Source organism: Oxyura jamaicensis, chromosome 2 (genome assembly GCF_011077185.1).
Source record: "Oxyura jamaicensis isolate SHBP4307 breed ruddy duck chromosome 2, BPBGC_Ojam_1.0, whole genome shotgun sequence".
NCBI classification, from domain to species: domain Eukaryota; kingdom Metazoa; phylum Chordata; class Aves; order Anseriformes; family Anatidae; genus Oxyura; species Oxyura jamaicensis.
In genome coordinates this window covers 59,264,436-59,284,316 of record NC_048894.1, presented here as the reverse complement: position 1 = coordinate 59,284,316, position 19,881 = coordinate 59,264,436, and the positions used below count along the sequence as shown (strand labels likewise).

The 19,881-nt window shown below is 37.1% G+C and overlaps 1 protein-coding gene across 9 annotated transcripts in view; it reads left to right on the top strand.

Annotated features, from left to right (window-relative positions):
• The window catches only part of SUGCT (succinyl-CoA:glutarate-CoA transferase), a 325,562-nt gene that overhangs the window by 274,093 nt on the left and 31,588 nt on the right, over positions 1-19,881 (top strand). For all 9 annotated transcript variants that reach the window (XM_035318765.1, XM_035318769.1, XM_035318773.1 and 6 more), the window contains one exon: positions 649-712. In XM_035318765.1, coding sequence (XP_035174656.1) covers positions 649-712 — 64 coding nt within the window. The remainder of the gene's footprint in view (positions 1-648; positions 713-19,881) is intronic.

The window sequence follows — 19,881 nt, the reverse complement described above, 5'->3', positions numbered from 1 at the left end:
ACTTTTTCATACTTTTTTTTTTTTTTTTTTTTTTTTTTTCTGGTTGAGGTTAATAGCAAGAAACTGGAAATTGTGGTGAATAATCATCCCACACAGAGAAACACAGGATTGAGTTATGGCATACACTCCCTAAAGAACAGAAATAACTGCAAACTTTTGATGTCTTTCCTTAATGTTTGTAAGAGCTACTAGGATATTGCATAGCATGATCAATTAAGAGCCCCAAATCAGCTGAGTAACAGAAAACTAGAGAATGTAAGCTGCTTGTATGCCTTTAATATATATTGCAGAGTAAAAGGGGAAGTGGGATAGGGTTTTAATTCTCATTCCACATTGCTAGCAGTTGTCTGTCAGTGGTGGAAAGTATGACACGCTTGCAGCACAGTTGCTTGTGCTTGATGTTGGATACAGGAGCTTAAAGATACGTTAAACATGTAAAGTCCTACAGAAGCATTTATTGAGATGCATATACAGAGAGTAGTGTCAAACATCAGGGCTTCCATTTTATATATTAAGTGAATTACGTAAATTTTAGCTCTGTATTTTTAGATGTTCTTTGAAATAAAATCATAATATATGAATCCTTTTTTCCTCTTGAGTTTAGGAACTAGTTATAGTTTTTTGATCACATATATTTCTTTTTAATAGGTGCTGCACAATGGACTTGTGATGGAAATGAATCATCCAACAGCTGGAAGGATAGTTGTTCCAGGTTAGATGTTCAATTCTTTTTTCTAAATGGAGCTTGAAATTAAATGCTACATGACATCCTGAATAGTTCTGAAACTCAGCTGAGGACATGACACATCTTCACATTTCACTCAAATGAGCAAAAGTTTAACCAGGAAGACATTTATGCTCATATTTATCCTGGTAGCAGAAAAATGGGTTAAAATATGTGTCAGAATAGCTTCTGGTTTTCATCGGTCAGTTGTCATAAGACATGAACATGGATTTGATAATATTTGCAAACTCCTACTGCTAGAAATATTACTGCTAAATCATCTGCATGAATATGTGAATCTGTTTTTGATTTAGTTCTGTTTTGCAAGTTACACAGACTTCTTTTAGGGACATTTCTGTTTTAAAAAATAGAAGGAAGAGGAGGGATGTTCATACTGAAGGTTTAATCACAGCATTTTGTTTAATGAAACCATACATAAAGCTCTGCAATGATGGAGTCTTAAATATGTGTTTTGGATTTCCAAATAATACAGAAGTAATGAATGAATCTTTTAAGCTCTGAGTGGATCAGGATTTGGAGTTGCTGTAGCTTTACTTCCATTGGAGTTAGCTGTGGAATGGAGTTACATTCATCAAGGGCTGTTAAGTAAATCTTCATTTACATCATTGCAGTTGACTCTGTTTTGATGACTGAAATTTATCTGACAATCTACTAGCTATTTGGTCAACTTTTCCTGCTTCTCTATGCTTTTATCTCTCCCAAGCCACATTGAGAATTGTTTCCTCCCTCATTCAGAGCACCATGTCATTTTTATTTTTATAACATCTCCTTACATCGTAACTTTCTGTGCCAAATTCCACCCTCTGACACAGCATCCAGTTGTCATCAATTTCAGTTGACTTGAGCACATGTAGTGGTAAGAAGAATTTGACCCATAAAATTTATCTTAATTTGCACATCCTGGAGTCACACTGGGATGCAGAAAGAATTATTTGAAAGAAATTGATCCCATATTAGATCGTGTTTTCTGCATGAAATAGGGGGGTGTTTTGTGTGTGTGTGTATGTGTATGCTTCATATTTGCTCTTTATCACAGTTTGCATTCCACATTTGGTCCCCCTAGGCTTGGAAATTTGGTTGACTGTATTAAAAAATGCTTCTTTAATTTAGATGCACATATCTGGAAATACCAATCCATTTGTTTTAGTTTCTAACAAAAAAGTAATCCTGTTTTATTTATACAAAATGGAAAGAGTAATAAGGGGTTTGATTTAATTCTTTTTTAAGAAGTGGGCAGAAAAGCCTTGCAGATGGTAGAAAAAGTGTGTAAGGTTTTCATGTTGCATACAATATATAATCTATCTTAGAGAAAGCAAATACTCCTAAGGGGATAGGTTGAACTGCAAGAAGAGGAAGGAGATGAAAGGAATGTTCTAATGTCTGTCAGCAGCGATAGAGAGTATTGGCAAGAGAGGGAGTTTTCACAGAGGTAAGCCACAGTACTTCCCAAATCCTTAGTTATTTTTTATTTTATTAAAACTTAAACCAGTGACACTGTACGAAACTAAAATAAATCATCTTAATCTCTAATGATTTGCCATTTAGATGGGCTTCTATGAAGAGTTTGTTGTATTGAAGCAGATGGCTGTAACGATTATTGGATATTTGAGCAGGAAAAAGAGAATTCCTTCCTTTCCTGGCATGAAAGGATAGGGAGGGGAGAGACGAGGGAGGGAAGAGTGAAGGACACTCATTCAGTGTGAGCAGAATGAACCTATTGATATCAATGGAAAGACACAGCATTATTCTGTCTCAAAACTGGAATGCATAAGGAGTTTGGCTACAGTTGATGGTAGGTAATGGAAGTATCCTGGAATTGACCTGGTCAATGATATATCTGAAGAGTAGAGGAGAAAGTGTGTTGAGAAGGCCTCCAGCAGATAAATGGTCTCTTGATGACTGTTTAAATTAGCAAAAACTGTTTCTTTGATGTGATTATCTTTGAACATTAGGCAGAGAAGGGCTTTACTAAGCTCTCAGTTACTGGCTCAGGGCTGCTTAATAAAGATATTAATGTGAATGTTGAAGCAGAGCAGAGTAAAAATACCTCTCCTTAAAGAGACTGGAGAGACTCGGATCCCAAAGTAAAGTGAATAACTGTTATTTCTTAACCATATAAGCAATATTTTAATATGTATTAATTGAATTGAACATCACTCTTGAGGCTCATGACAGAGGTCAGACTTGAGTTGCCAAGGAAAGTTGCAAGTGCAGTGGCATACATTTATTGAGAGTAAGCATGATGGCATGTTTTAGCTCTGATTATCATGGTTGACCTCTATCTCTAACATACTGTTTTGGACTAGTCCTTCTTCAGGCATAACCTCACTTTGAGAGTGGCTTCCAGTCTGTATATGAATTCTCACCTGTAGATCTCATGTTTTTTGAAATCCTGATGGATTTTGCCATTGACTTTAACGCAGGCTACATTTGTAACATTGGACTTGGTGATTCATACCCCTACTTTGCTTAAATGTGTTTTGAATACTCCTTATATGGTTACTGAATTTGGTTCTTTCCACACCAAGTCAATGCTTTCCCCCTTGCCTTTTTTTACGATTCCCAGCTTGATACACTGTTTGCTGATAAACACATCCTAAGGTACCTGTGACTGATGAAACTGGAATAGGAGAAGTTGCATTATAAATAGTATATTTCTATTCAATTGCTTTCAAAAATGTGTATTGATGATCAGAGAGATACAGATCTTTTGTTTTGATATCTCTTTCTTCTAGTGTTAATTGGAAAATGTCATTAGGATAATGTTTCTCATTCTGTTCAGTATAGTCATGTTGTAAAATTATCCAAGAGATAACTTGTATACAGATACATTTATTTGTCTTATACTGAGTTATCATATATCATCTATACAGAATGGGCAATACTGTGAGAGATCCTTGCTTGTGTCCCAAAGACCTGGCACTGTACTGCACTCATTCGTCTTTGCGGACTGATTCATTTGATTGCAGGACTGTACTGATGAGATTCTTCTGGCTCCATCTCTAAAGTTATCTTGATCATCTTTAGTTCAGGGGATGCCCCCCAGGACAGTCAGCGGCTAGAGTACCTCAGCTGGAGAGACTGAGGTCTGTATCAGCCTTGGGAAAATGTTGATCCTGCACAGCAGCCTACAAGGAGGTTATCAAAGAGAAGAGCCAGACTCTTCACAACAGTGAACAGTGGGAGGATGAGACAACGGAAGTTCAGAGTGGATATTGGGAAACTCTTTTTCACCATGAAACCAGACAGTGGAGCAGATTGCCTAGAGAGGCTGTGCAGGCTCAGTCCTAGGAGTTTTTCAATAGACAACTAGAAAAATCCCTGAGCAAGTTAGTCTTAGCTCAGACCTGAGTTCTATTCATGCAGCTTAAGCTGAAGACCTCTTGAGGTACTTTCAAACTTGGTTTATGTTCTTATTCTGTAATTAACCCCAGTATCTCCTCACAAAGCTCTTTTTGACTTGGCCCTTTCCATAAAGATTTGGAAGATTTCTTATTTGTACAAATAACATATTTTTAAGAAAATGAGAAATGTAGAGCATAAAGTACTTTTGAGGGCAAAAAATGATAGGGAAGATATGTTATAGAGTGCCAGATTGCAGATGATGCTGAATGGCACAGATACAATACAATTAAGTGAAGGGACAAAATTTCAAGAAGCTTTAGCATCTGGAATAGTCTTGAGGTCCTTTGCCAAAGGGTAATGGACTTTTCCAAAGAGCAGTAGCATGTGGGTTTCTGGGAGCCACTGAGTAATTTATTCTGAGTAGCTATGTGGAGTGTAATGGATACCAACCCAAAGTGATTTTGTAAAAAAACAAAATAAAACAAACAAAAAAAAAGAGCTAACAGATGCAATGCAATCTTGCCCAAACCATCTCCATTATCATATGTTTTATATTGTTTAGGAAATACAAATAATAATATTCTCAACATTTGCAATATGCAGTGGCTAATGTTGACTTTTAAAAGTTAATAATTGTTTTTTATAGTCAAATGTGATTGTAGAATGACAAGGAAAAAAAAGGAGAAAAAAAACGTGCATTCAGCTGTCACAAACAAATCAACCTTCACAGAATTGACTTTATTAACTAGCAGGAAACTCTGTGAAAGAAACCTTATTTCTGACCCCTTCTAAGCCTTAGTGAAGTGAGGATTTGGATATAAGCCTACACTTTGGAATCATCTCTCATCAAACAGGAAATAATATAACTGTAGAAATCTTGTAAAATACCTATTCCAGACAAAACAGCTATTCTTAGTTTTGATAGTTTTAGTATTCTGTGTTCTCCTTATCCCAGTTTCCTCAGTTGATAAACACTCTTTCTGGCCTTTGACGCATGATCTTCATCAAGGATGTCTTTATTGCTCTGAGAGGGCAGTTTCATACCTGGCTTCATGACTTCCTTCTGTGCTCTTGAGAGAGCAAATACATTAGTATTTGGGGGACTGATCCAGGCTCAGTTAGGAAAAGCGCTACAGGATTCCTCCTTGGCATAGATTTCTTGGACTGAATTCAGGCAATCTATGTTAATTAATTAACCCGCTCAAGAGAAATGTCCTTTTTTCTGGTCTTCTCCTGTCCTCCTGTCACTGTACATTACAAATATACTACTGGAATGGGAAAGACTTTTTTTTTTTTTTTTTTTTTTTGAGACAGCCTTTTTCTATTGTGTGATTAATTAAATGGTGTCCTGGTTCCATGGAGACTAATTGCTATCAATCTCTTAGAAGAATGGTTTTAAGGAATAAGACTAGGAGGCAAGAAATCTAATAGGACTTCCTTATTGTGCCACAGATTTCTTTCTTAACCTTGGACAAATCATCTATCACTCTCTGTCTCACCTTATTAATCATTTGCAGTTTTTGAGATCTTAATAGCTTAAAAATACTTTGAATCCTAAGGGAAAAAAAATGTAAAAATGCTATGTATTATTTTAAATATGTATTACTATTTATTATGTATGTATTTATATTTATTTTCTCCATGTAGAGGGAAGACTAATTAACATTAATAGCAGTGGGGTTTCTATATGTTTGCTCATTACATTTCAAGACAGGGAGAAGATATGGCTGTTAATGAGATATATCTATCTTTTTCTGTTCATTTAATGTAAGTGAAGTAGAGGAAGCTTCAGTAGGGCTTAGATATATGGCAAAGAAAAGTGACTTCTGCTTGGGGAGAGTTTGCAGGAAATTAAGGAGGTCTGTACTACAAGCCATCATTTCCTGCAGCTAGGAGATCCCACCATATAGGAACAACAACAGCATTAAAAAGCCCAACTTTTTTATTGTTGTTTGTTTTGTTTTATTTTCAAGAACCTCTGCTTGAACTCCTGATCCAGTCTGCTTCTCGTCAGGCAGCTTTTTCATATGTGTGTGTGTGTGCGAGCGCGTGTGTATGTGCACGCATGTGCATAAGTGATGTTGATTGAAAAATTTTAATTTCACTTCACTATTTATGGTACATTGGAGACAAACAGCTTCACCAGCATTACCGTTACCTCATTCGCCTTTTTTAGTCATCAGGGCTGACTGTTTATATCTTTTACATTCACAGAGCTGATTTCAATTTTGAGGAATTCAGGACCATTACAGAAACAGAGCAAAAATTATGTATGACAGCTCACTTAGCTATCCTCAAAATACTTTAAAAAATCTTAATAAATATCTAGGCAAAATATTCATACAGATTGCAAAAGGAGAAAAGACATGGTGGGAATGGAGAGGATTATGTTAAAAGTTTCAGGATTATGTAGAAAAGGCTAGTGTATCTTTCTTAAAGTATGATACAGTTCCTTGAAAACTTTAAGGTTTCTTTTAAAGTAAAACATAAACAACAAGCCTCTTCATATTTTTTCTCTTTTGTTGTATGTGTCCAGAGCATTTTTCTACCCTATATTCTAAAATTTGTTATACCTCCTGGAGTGGTCTTAGTGACACAGCTAATACTTTTAAAGTTATTTTTTTAAGGAAGAAAAACCACCTGTCTCTTACCTAATTTTAGGGCTTCAGTTATTGGGGCAAATTAAGAAAACAGTGGAAGTCTTTCCCACCAGGCTCAGAGTAAGTGTATATGTGCTTTGCTGTCATGACAGCACCGACAGGGACAAGCAGTGATCTGTGCTGCTCAGGCAGCGGCTCTTTGGGATTGCTATTAAGGGTGTCTCAGTTGGACTCTTCTGTTGGCAGACCTGAGTGTTTTTCAAGACTTTCTTTAAGTTGTGCGCGTATGTGGCAATCAAAGTTGTTTTTCTTGCATCACATGCTTCTTTCCAGAACTTGATTCTGTGGTATTGGAATATGAAATAAAAATATTTCAGTGGACAAGTGAGGACATTTCTCTACTCTGTACATAATGTAATTAACTCAAGTGCAATTGTGGTTGAACTTGGCTGAGTGCTGATCGGTAATTATATTTCTACTGGAGAATATTTCTTTATATTTTGCTCGATATGTCCTGAGATATACTAGGGCTTTCTTTAAACTGAACATAACAGTTTCTTATGGAGACTAAACTAAACAATACATGTTGCCTCTCTGGTACATGGGGAAAAGAAAAGTTGAAGCATTACCTGAATATCCAAATAAACTCATTAATTTCCCACCAAAGGTCACAGTCCTAGAATTCAGCATTGTTTAAAGTTTTTTTTTGTTTTTTTTGTTTTTTTTTTTTTTTTCCTCTGTTTAAATGCATTTGCCACTTCTTTAGAAAGTACTTTCTTAGGTCCTCACTCAGGAACAAGCACAACCAGGTGCTCACAGAGTTCAGAGTGTGTGATTGTTAAAGATATATCTGCATGCCTCGGGTGCATTGTAAAACAGCCAAATTACTTCAACACCCATATAAGTATATCTTTATGATCTTTAATAATTATTGGATATGGAAAGGAATCCACTGTCAGCTAAAAACTTTGGTTTCATTAAATGTAAAAATATGTTTTAAACATTTAGACAATTTTACTTAATCCCTAAGATACTGAGTATACTAATCCTCATTTGTGTTTCCGCCATGTCACTTTGACCCAAGCCCTGCCTCCTGTGAGTGGAAAGAATGATTGGACTTAAGCTGTTTTATGAAAAACTAGACCAAAACATTTTATGGTCAGCAGTGGCCATTAGATCATATAGTTTGCCTTCCTACAGGTATGGCCACCAGTTTCACCAATTTACTTATTTCATGTGCTTGACTACAGTGTGTCTTACCCAGAAGTCTTCAAGAAATGGAAAATTCATCAACTATCTGCCACTTTCTTTATAAATATATATATATATATATTAATCCAAAACTAGCTCAGAGTTATAGTGTAGCAATTAGGTTTATTGTCTTTCTCACATATGTGAGAGCTTTAACTACTTTCTACTTTTTTTTTCTTTTTTTTTCTTTTTTTTTTTTTTTCCCATGAAACTGTCATGTACTTACATGACAGAAGTCACATCTAGATGACTTTTTGGCAAACCATGTAGGGTATTTTGCTAGGTCTGTGTGGTGGTTTTACCGTGCTAGGCAGTTGAACACCACAACCGCTCTCTCACTCCCCCTCCTCAGATGAGGAGGGGAAGAAGTAAAGGAAAGAACAACTCACAGGTTGAGATAAGGATGATTTAATTAAAGAGAAAAAAATATTATTAAGGAAATATTATTATTAATTAAACAATTCAACTAAAGGGAAAAAAGGGAAAGGGGAAAAGGGAGGGGGAAAGGGAATAACTAAACAAAACAAGTAAAGGCTATGTGGAAGTGCAGAGGAAAGAAATTACTCTCTACTTCCCACAAATGAGCGATGCTTGACCACGTCCTTGAAGCAGGGCCTCAACGCACGTAGCCGGTGTTCGGGAGGAGGACAGACGTTTTCGCAACGAGAGCCCACCCCTCCCCTCTTCTTCCTTTTTCCACCTTTTATTGCTGAGTGTGACATCATATGGTATGGAATATCCCTTTGGTTGGTTTAGGTCAGCTGCCCTGCTGATGTTTCTTTCTCACTTTTTGCCCACCCCCTAGGAGGGTCAGAGAGAGTCCTGATGCTGTGCCAGCACTTCTCAGCAGCAGACACAACACCAGTGTGATACCACTGCTGTTCTAGCTACAAGTGCAGAGCGCAGCACTGTATGGGCTGCTGCAGGGAAAGTTAACATCCCAGCCAGACCCAGTACAGTCTGTTAAGGTACATTGTGTAAGCAAAGTGCAGCAGCTCTGTCTCTTATATTGCAGTCTGTGCACTGCAGATTTACAGGAAAAAATTACAGGTGTACAGACGTATGGAGAAGATGATTTTGGGAAGGCATAATACATGAAAAACCTTTGGAGTCTACTTGATCAGAATAACAGAAAATACCAAGGATAGACAGTAGAGTAAATGTGTTTTCCCTGCATTCTGTGCATCTGCATGAATATAATTATATTTCTCCTTTTTATGGATGTATGTTTTACTGACAAAAAAATCTTGTTTTATTTGTGTGTGTTTATAAGATAACTTGCCTTGATTTAATTCCAACTCTAGTTGAAATATTTCCCAACAGTTAGCTTCCTTAAGGGTCAGCGTGTATTTTTGTGTTTATTGTTCTTTGTGATGGATAGATCCTATGTGCGTTCCAGGTTCCTGAAACCAGCAACTTTCGCAGTGGCATCAGCCTGCACTATGCATTCAGCCCCCATGAGCTTACCCTAGGGTTATAAAGAACAGATCTGGTCTAGAATCCATTCAAGTTTCTTCTCACTTTTTTTTTTTTTTTTTTTTTTTGAGTTTCATTATTAATACCTGACTTTGGTTGAGTAACCTACTGCTCCAATCTCTATAGTCTTTTTGAGTTATGTTGTCAGGTTTAGATGGAAAGAGGAGTACTCTAGAGGAAAAAAGATCAACTTTAGCCTTTAATCTGTTCATTTCTCTTTTGATCTATTCTTCCATTTATTTGTACTACTGGAGGACTATAATAGTATTCCCTGGTTTATTCTTCTTTAGTCTTTTGAATCCCAGTTGTTCCTCAGCAACTTGATTCAGGTGTGCTGTATCACAAACCTCTAACCTCACGTAGCCATCGAAGTTATATTTCTCACTTCTTCATCCAAAATATGGAGATAATAGAACTCACAAGTAATTACAGGGTAGATATGCTCAGATTTGCTCAAATTATAATGATGGCAGTATATGAAATCTGATGCTGCACTTTCTTTATAGGTTGTGGAAGAAGAGATTAGGTAGAAGTGAGGGGCAAAATAAGGGTTAAAATAGTAGTTTTACTGTTCAGTTGTGGAGAGCCTACCACCAATATATAACATGTACCTGACATGGCTTAATAAATATATTTAACTTTTTTATCTGTAACTCCTGAAGTAGGGCAAATTTAACAGCTCTGGTGGTCAACATGAACTTGCAATTATTTTTACTCCTTTTCCTTGTACTTTCCACAGCTCTTTCTTGTACTATTCTGCCCAGAATAAAATCACTGCTTCAAAACAAGCATGGTGATTTGGATTTTTCTTAAACACTCCAAATGATGCTTTCATCATTTGGGCTATCAAGAACAAATCATTGTTGCCACTTCACCTCCTGCTGTTTTGCTAACTATTCTGGAGCTTTATTTGGAGTTCCAGACGAGTCAAGAACTTCCAAGACTTTCTGCAAATGTTTTGTGACTTCCAATTTTTTGTGACTTCACAAATGTTTTGTGATTCGGATTCTGAAAACATCCCTTTTTTTTTTTTTTTCAAATCTTTTAATTTGATGTAGACTTGCAAATCATATTTTGTTAACCCTTTTTTTTTTTTTTTGGAAAAAAATATATAAATAAAACTGGTTTCTCCATCCTATCACTGCATGTAAAAGGTTTAAACCAAGACAGAACAGACGTGAACTCGGTTATTTTAAGGTCTATTGAAAACCTGAGGCATCGGGTCAAGACTCTATTAGAAAAATCTTCCTGACACAAAGTCTGTTAAGGTATGGAACAGTGTCCCCTGAGAAGACACAGAATCCACATTTATTTTTTTTTTTTTGGTCTGTCTGAAACTAGACTGAATGTAGATGTAAATAAAAATGGTTTACCATTATGAAAAGCAGATCATTGTTCTGTTATAAGGGATTGATATCTTAATGAATTTTTTTAAAATTTTAGATTGATATCTTAATGAATTTTAAAATTTTAAAATTTGGAACCAGTTAATTGCTTTAAATTAAAGTTGTTAAAGAGATTGTGCCTATGGCAGGCCAATAAAAGTTTTATATTGATTTTTGTATAAGAGTGTTCCTCATGGGTTTTGAACTGGATGCAGAGATGAAATGAGACAGAGGCTTACAGATTAGAACAAGCTTTTTAATATTCTTTGCAAGCTGTTTTTAGAAACATCACAGGGAACATAAAATCAGGCACAGTTGTGAAGTGAGGCAGTACAATTTACAAACAAACATGTGGGGCAAAAAAAAAATACAAAGTTGAGCATGCACAAATACCCAATTCCAGTTGTGTAGTCCTAACTTGCACATACTAAAATTGCAACTGCATGCACACATCTGTTATTCCCAGCCCATGAACACATAGACATATTTGTGCAAGCTTGTATCAATTCTTAGTAAATCAATAGAATTCTCAAGAAATTACAAGATTAATGCTAGAAATGAAGGTGCGCTGAAGTGATTTGTGTTGTTATGACTATGAGATTTAGATTCCTGCATGAGTAAATCTGTGATGAAAACTCTTGGAGTCCCCTAAATTCCCGAGTTATATCTAGGAGTTGTTTTTCCTTTCTCAAGGAAATGGGTAATAATTTTTTTTTGTTGAGCCAGTGGTTTTACTTTTGAGCCAGGTCAAGTTCTGGTGATGCCAAGAAGTCATTTCTTCCTAGCTTTACAGTCTATGCAATCCATTTTTCAGCATGGTTTCATATGTGGTTTGCCTCTTAGGACATAAGTTTTTGTGGATGTGCTTAGAAAATGTCACTTAAGAAAACAAAACAATCTCTTTGCAAAGGTGATCACTTTCTAGTGAGTTCTATAAGTGAATGATATACTTGATCATGTGAATGTATTGCTTACTATTTTGTATGTGCAAGCCAGATGTTTATGTAAATAAATGTTCTGCTGTTTCCTTTAAATGGGCCTATGTTTTAAAATCCTGCCTTCAGCTCCTAATGGAGAATGTGTTATGGATCAGTCTACTTGACAAAGGGGTATGTTTCAGCCAACATTCCCATTTTTATGTTTATTCATACTTAGGGAAATAGAGAAGATAAAGTGGGGCATATATTTTCATGTTGGTAGTGTAGTTTCCTCTGCTACCTTCCTAGGTATCTAGATAAGGATTAGAGTTGTAATTCCTGAAAGGACAATTTTCCTTCCTGATTTTGATTATACTCACAAATCAATGTCCCCAGTATATCCACTGTATGATTTAATAGTGGTTGTTGTTGTTGTTGTTGTTTTTTCCAGAAATGTATATGTACTTTAATAGCTTATACTTCTGCTCCTCATTTTTGTTTGGATTTCCTGAGAAAACATCAGAAAATGTTGAAATGTCCTTGTGTTCTCATAGGTTCAGGTACCATGCTCTAGCTTTCACCAGCTCTGAAGGAATGTTGTAAGAACTTGTAGGTGAAGTGCATATTTGGTATACCTGTATAGCAATGTTAGATCAGAAGATAATATTTTAACCTATCTTTCACTCTTTTTCAGCTTCTTCTGTAATATTGACACTGTAGATAGAGCTACTGGTAGGGGAGGGCGGCACAGAAGAAGAAATTGTAGGAATAGTTCAGAGGCATCAGTGAATGAAAATTTAATAGAAAACTCTTGGTGTCTTCTTATGAAGCCATTCACTTTCTAAGAGTCATTGTTTTTACTTATTTAAAGTCTCCCAAAATGTTCGCTAGTGTAGAGATACCTTGGAAGCTTCCTTCTAGTTGACTTTAAGGAGCAAGCAATACCATGTCTACTACTTTAAAATGACTTTTAGATTCACACTTCTAGATGGTAAATCACCCAGAACGATATCACCCACCACCAACCTCCATGCAGCAAACTGTTAACATTCCCATGAATTTACATTTACTTTCAAGATTTTACTTTCAAGATTTTCCTGTCAGATGTCTTCTGGTCTTTTTTTTTTTTTTTTAATGTGGGAAGTTAGCAGTTTAGTTATTACATCAAGAGGTATAGCAAATACTTTTAATTGTAGATATTTTCAGATTGCTGTTCCTTTCCCTAGGTACATTCAGAAGTTAATCAAAATGCCTCATTGAGAGTATTTGGAAACTCTAAATCTAAGTCTTATCTGATTCATGGTGTACTGGGTCGGGCTGGGATGTTAACTTTTCCTGCAGCAGCCCACAAAGTGCTGGCACAGCATCAGGACTTTCTCTAACCCTCCTAGGGGGTGGGCAAAAAAGTCGGAAAGAAACATCAGCAGGGCAGCTGACCTAAACCAACCAAAGGGATATTCCACACCATATGATGTCACACTCAGCAATAAAAGGTAGAAAAAGGAAGAAGAGGGGAGGGGTGGGCTCTCGTTGCGAAAACGTCTGTCCTCCTCCCAAACACTGTCTACGTGCGTTGAGGCCCTGCTTCAAGGACGTGGTCAAGCATCGCTCATTTGTGGGAAGTAGAGAGTAATTTCTTTCCTCTGCACTTCCACATAGCCTTTACTTGTTTTGTTTTGTTATTCCTTTTCCCCTTCCCACTTCCCCTTTCCCTTTTTTCCCTTTAGTTGAATTGTTTAATTAATAATAATATTTCCTTAATAATATTTTTTTCTCTTTAATTAAATCATCCTTATCTCAACCTGTGAGTTGTTCTTTCCTTTACTTCTTCCCCTCCTCATCTGAGGAGGGGGAGTAAGAGAGCGGTTGTGGTGTTCAGCTGCCTAGCACAGTAAAACCACCACACATGGAAACCAGTATTATACTGGACACCTGCTCCAATGAAACATAATTATATACTCACAGAATCACAGAATTATCTAGGTTGGAAGAGACCTCCAAGATCACCGAGTCCAACCTCTGACCTAACACTAACAAGTCCTCTGCTAAACCATATCACTAAGCTCTACATCTAAACGTCTTTTAAAGACATCCAGGGATGGTGACTCAACCACTTCCCTGGACAGCCCCTTCCAAATGCCTAACAATCCTTTCAGTAAATAAGTTCTTCCTAATATCCAACCTAAACCTCCCCTGGTGCAACTTGAGCCCATTCCCCCTCGTCCTGTCTCCAGGCACGTGGGAGAATAGACCGATCCCCGCAGCCTTCTTTAAGGTATCTGTAGAGAGCGATAAGGTTGCCCCTGAGCCTCCTCTTCTCTGGGCTAAACAACCCCAGCTCCCTCAGCCACTCCTCATAAGACTTGTTCTCCAGACCCCTCACCAGCTTCGTTGCCCTTCTCTGGACACGCTTGAGCACCTCAATGTCTTTCTTGTAGCGAGGGGCCCAAAACTGAACACAGTACTCGAGGTGCGGCTTCACCAGAGCCGAGTACAGGGGGACAATCACTTCCCTGGACCTGCTGGCCACACCGGTTCTTATACAAGCCAGGATGCTGTTGGCCTTCTTGGCCACCTGAGCACACTGCTGGCTCATATTCAGCCAACTATCAACCAATGCCACCAAGTCCTTCTCTGCCAGGCAGCTTTCTAACCACACATCTCCCAGCCTGTAGCATTGCTTGGGTTTGTTGCACATCAGGTGCAGGACCCGGCACTTGGCCTTGTTGAACCTCATGCAGTTCCTCAGCCCATCGGTCCAGCCTATCCACATCTTCCTGCAGAGCCTTCCTACCCTCAAGCAGATTGACACACGCACCTATCTTGGTGTCATCTGCAAATGTACTGAGGGTGCACTCAATCCCCTCATCCAGATCGTCAATAAAGATATTAAAGAGAACGGCTCCAGTACTGAGCCCTGGGGGACTTGACTAGTGACCGGCCTCCAACTGGATTTAACTCCATTCACCATGTCTCTTTGGGCCTGGCTATCCAGCCAGCTCTTAACCCAACGAAGCGTACACGAGTCCAAGCCATGAGCAGACAGTTTCTCGAGGAGAATGCTGTGGGAAACACTGCCAAAAGCCATATTGAAATCAAGGTAGACCACATCCACAGCCTTTCCCTCATCACTATACCTCTATAACATAATTATATATTGCACCTGTGTAATGTATATGAATGTATATTATATACCATTATAAAACATGAAAGTATTGAAACCCATGAAGTTTATTTGTAGTAAGAGAAGAATTAGGAAGTATCAATGTATAAAATGTATCAAGGATGATTTTAATAGTTTTACCTTTAAAAAAAAAAAAAAAAAAGTATTTTTCTGTGTTTAAAACATTAACTTTTTTTTTTTTTTTTTTTTACAACATAATGTACGAAGAAAATTATTGTATGTGAAAAGAAAGTTAAAGCAAGGTAGTATCATACTGCATTTTTGTATTTGATAATCTTTGAGTAGTATTTAAGTGTAATTCATATCAAAGTGATATCAAAGAGAAGAAAAAGTCATTACTTACTAATTTATATGCAAGATTTCAAATATTGAGCACTTTCAGGGAATTTGCATGCTGTGATGATGTGGAGATTACACTGTTGAACATAAATGCCTTGGAAAGTTGTGGATAATTTTCAAGCTCAAGATGAATGACTTAAATGTTATCTTATTTACAGCAAAGCATGAAATCCTCAGTAACAGTTCTCTGTTCTTGCTGAAGCCTTAGGTTCTATTTTCAGAAACTTTGTCATATAGATTTTCTAAATTTACTGTAATTAATTAGAGGTCATGATTGGTAATCAACTTAAATGTACTATATAATATTGAATCTAATACATGCAAGAATGTAAGCATACCAATTCAGATTACATTGTCTTCTAACTATACAGAACTATTAAGTGGATCCATTTTTGGAGGTTCTTCAGAAAGACGAGAGCTAAGATTAAAAACTCAATCATAATTTAAGAAATTTCACTTTCTTCTAGTACTTAGTAACTCTACATGAAGAGTCTTCAGGAGTTCAAATTCTACTTCTGTGTTTTAGTAGTATAGCAATTACTATATATATACTATATACTATATACTACTTACCCCATAAAAAAATAAATCCCACTCTCACTGATGAGGGTATTTGAGCCATTGCATTTGGGAGGAAGAACTGTATATTGTTTTGCTTGTCATACTGGGATAATAGCTAATTTCCACTTCATTGCTGCTTTTAGCTACTTAACTAGCATACCTATTGGCCAATGACACCAATCTAGGCAGGAATGCAATTATACTTAATTCAGAAGTTATTTCTAGGTATGGATGTAATTGGTGTACAACTCACACAGCCTTTGAAAGACTCACAACTTTTGATTATATGCTGTCTTCTTCCACAATCCTCATATTTCCAGTCTTTCCTAAATGCTGCAACTATGAAACGTAATGACTGAGGCATGTTGGTAAAGAAAACAAATTTAATCTGAACTTTAAGATATAATGGATGTATAGTTCACTTACTGGTGGTGGTCTCCCAGTGGTAACATTCAGCCTAAAATAAAAAGCAGGATGATTGAATAGATTTGCATTTCTGTAGATGTGGGAGAGCTATATAAAAGGAAAGTCAAATTATTACAACAGTCTACATTTACCAGGGTACTTTTATCTGACAACTCACCATACAGGATATGATATAAAATTGTATTTTCCAATGCTGTTGCATCAATTTGACAAATATGATGAAGTATATCGAACTAGTGCTTCTTTCTTCTGTAATCCTACTTCATAGGCCTAAAAGATAGAAGCCATGTATGTTGTTATCTACATGATGCTGAATGGTATTTTGATTGTGTAAAGAAGCTGTTAAGTTCAAATTACTATATTATTTTTCACATTTTTTTTCATAATACTTGTATATTGGGGATTATTACCCCCACCTCCACACAGGTTTCTCAGGCACCATTTTTTCCAGTTTGTCCCAGGCAACTGTAGTGTAGGCATATGCCTTCCATATACTGTATACTAAAGGAGATCTTGTGCAACAGGAAGTGCTCAGAGTACCATATATGCTATCATTTTGGATTAGGTGGATTTAATTTATCACGAAGGGATATAGTCCATACACATCACCAGTGAAAGTTGCTTCCTTTATTGTGCACTGTAATTCTACAACATCTTTGTTTAGGTCTTCCTTCTATCTTTTGTCCACCTGTGTGTCCACCTAGCTCCTCCCAGAATGATTTACTAGCAAGGGCAAAGTTTTTTTGTTAGTCTTTAATGCAGCCCTTTCATTCTGGCATTAATATTCTGGACATATTACAAAGCCCATGTCAGATGGTTACCTGATACTATGAAGGCCTTTGCGAAATCTCTGTTGATGTTGGTTCTCTGATGTACACTAGAAATGGCTCCTTGAACCATGAAAGCATCCAGTCTGTGATGGTTCATAGAAACAAAGCCTATTATTCTTTTCCCTAAAGTCATAATGTGTCCAGGACCAGCAGAGGATAAGAAACTGGGTTTGTTTGGCAGATGGTTCTTGTTATTCTGCCAATTAAGTCAACAATAGGTATTCATAATCCAAGGGAGGCTTGGAGGTCACAGAAATTACAGGGCGTACAGAATAACTCATGCACGAATAGCTGAAATAGAAAGCCATCTTTTGGGGATTTTTCCCCCTCCTTTTATTCTGCTTGTCCTAGGAGCTGTCACCAGTCAGTAACATTGTGCATTTGGCTTCATCCCTTGGTTCTGGCTGCTGTGCTTAAGGTCCTGAATAGCACAGGCTGTGCTTCGTTGTTACAGGGATGTTCTTTTGCAGTTTGTCTTGTGCTTGGCTTTCAGTACTTTGTATAAATATGAAAATATTTTTTCTCAGCAACTATTTTGAAGTAAGTGGTTGGAATACTTGAGAGAATGGGCAGCCTCTGTAGAACAAAGTCAGCAGCCACTGTGGAGCATTCTGCCACATAACGCAGTCTTTTGTTGCCTCACTAGTATTATATATGGGCTATTATATATATTCTTGCTGAGCAGGGCATGGAGCTGGTCAAGAAAAGCGCTGATCTCAAGAGGAAAAAGAGATTTGAACAAATAATCAGAGAGCTAGATTGTGTACTTGTGGCTGAGATGTTAATTGCAGTTGAAGGATTTCTGCTGGCAATTCTCTCAATACAGTACCATTGGACTTTACAAATAGGAGGTACTCTCACTTATCCTTTATACTGTAAAGAACAGTGATACAAAAGTCAATTGGGTGAGAATGACAGCAAGAATAAAGCATAACTGAAAGACAAATAAAGTAAGAGCCTTAAAGAGAGAAAACCAGAAGTCATGTGGCAATAAGCAGCCATGAGACACCAGTGTCACTAATATTGAATTTCCATACAAAAAATCCTTACTCAAGCATTGCACTACAAATACGTACAGAATAAAGCATTGACTAAGGAAGGTAAAGATGAGGAAATTGTGATAAAATTTTACTGTCACTTCTGGTGAAAAAGAGAATTGAATGAGATGTTGGTATTAATAATACCTAAAACAGTGTAGCAGCTGATAAAAGTATTTGATATACTGTGACCCCAGAAAGGATGTTACTGTGTTTTTGTCCAAACCCAAGAAACAGAAGGGGGAATAGATAGATGCCTGCCTGACAGTCACATGCTCTGGCATCCACATGTACTTTTAGAGATATAAAAGGTTGCTTAATGAGAGACAGAAATGTATATGGGGCAAATGATCCCAGCATACAGGAGAAGCTGTTGAGAGAAACAGATCTAAGCCTTGAGAAATTTCCCCAAAAGGCAAGGACAGCTGAATTGTCTAGGAAAAGGATCAAAACAGTGTCACTAGTGCAGAACAAGTTCACAGAGTCAGTTTGGAGGAAATTGGGAAGCAGGGCAGAGACAGACTGACCAGGAATGCAGGCATCATGATGCATGGTATGCACTGAAAGAAACAATTCAGAAGACAGAAAGAAAACTGCCTGGCTCCTGGGAAAACATATAAAAAGCAGTGAGCGTAGCAACACTTCCTGTCCAGTGTGTTCAGCTATCTCAGAAGAAAAACAAAAATCCTATACAGTAATAGAGATGGAGAACACAGAGATTAGTGTTAAAAGAAAGATGTCTACTATGCATAGTAGGTGCCTTGCATAGGTCCAAAGAAACTCATTGCACCACAGAAGGATACCAACCATTCTGTTCATTTTTGGAACTACACTATTAGGTCTTTATCAGTTGACTCTGGTTGGATTGTTAAAACCATGCAGCAGTCTAATCCTACCAAGCTGGTTATTGTCCACATTAATCTGTAGGAGTAGAATCAGGTATTCATGATGCACATGCAGGCACATGAAGTCAAAGAGAAAGTGCAGCCTATGGTGAAGAATCCTGAAAATCAAGTAATGTTTCATGTGCAAAAGCATTATTTCCTGAACATGAGAAAGGAGACAAAATAGACCTTGTGGGTTTTTTCAACAATTTTCAGAAAATTTAAGATCATATTTCAAGGAACCAGACACACGAAAGACAAGTGGAAGTCAGAAATAAGCAATTTCCTATATACCTTCAGTGAGATGACTGAAATTCAGAGTTTTGCTATGACAGAGCTATGACAAAAAGTTGACAAACCTACTAAGAAAAGACATCACTGTATCCATTACATTTTCAGAGAATGACTCAGATGCCTAATTAATGTTGAAGAAATTTTGGAGTAAAAAATGGATCTTCATTTAGCCAAACCACTAAATATATAATTGTAAAGAAGTTGCATCTTATCACCACCAATGAAGATTGTACTGTCTAATCTATCATCTATTTAACATCACTGCTTGTGATGCTAAGATGGAGTTTTACCATGTTGTGCTAAGTCCTTGAGCAGCATGACAACACTGACTGCACTTTTTGGAAGATAATCACCCGGTGTGAATTCTTTTAACCTGAGTCCAACATCTAAGGTGTTCCAGTGTAAACTGTGGCACTAGGTTGGATTCCCAGAGGTTGGGGCTGATGACAGATCTATTAAAAATGAATGATTTGATAAAAGAGAAAGTCAGTGTCACTAAGTAAGGAGCAGAATATGAGATTGAATGTAGATGCACAGAACTTGAGAAAAACTCCTTTGTTAGCTGACATCTGTTGGGTGGCTGCAAGATCCTGGAAATGTCAGAGCA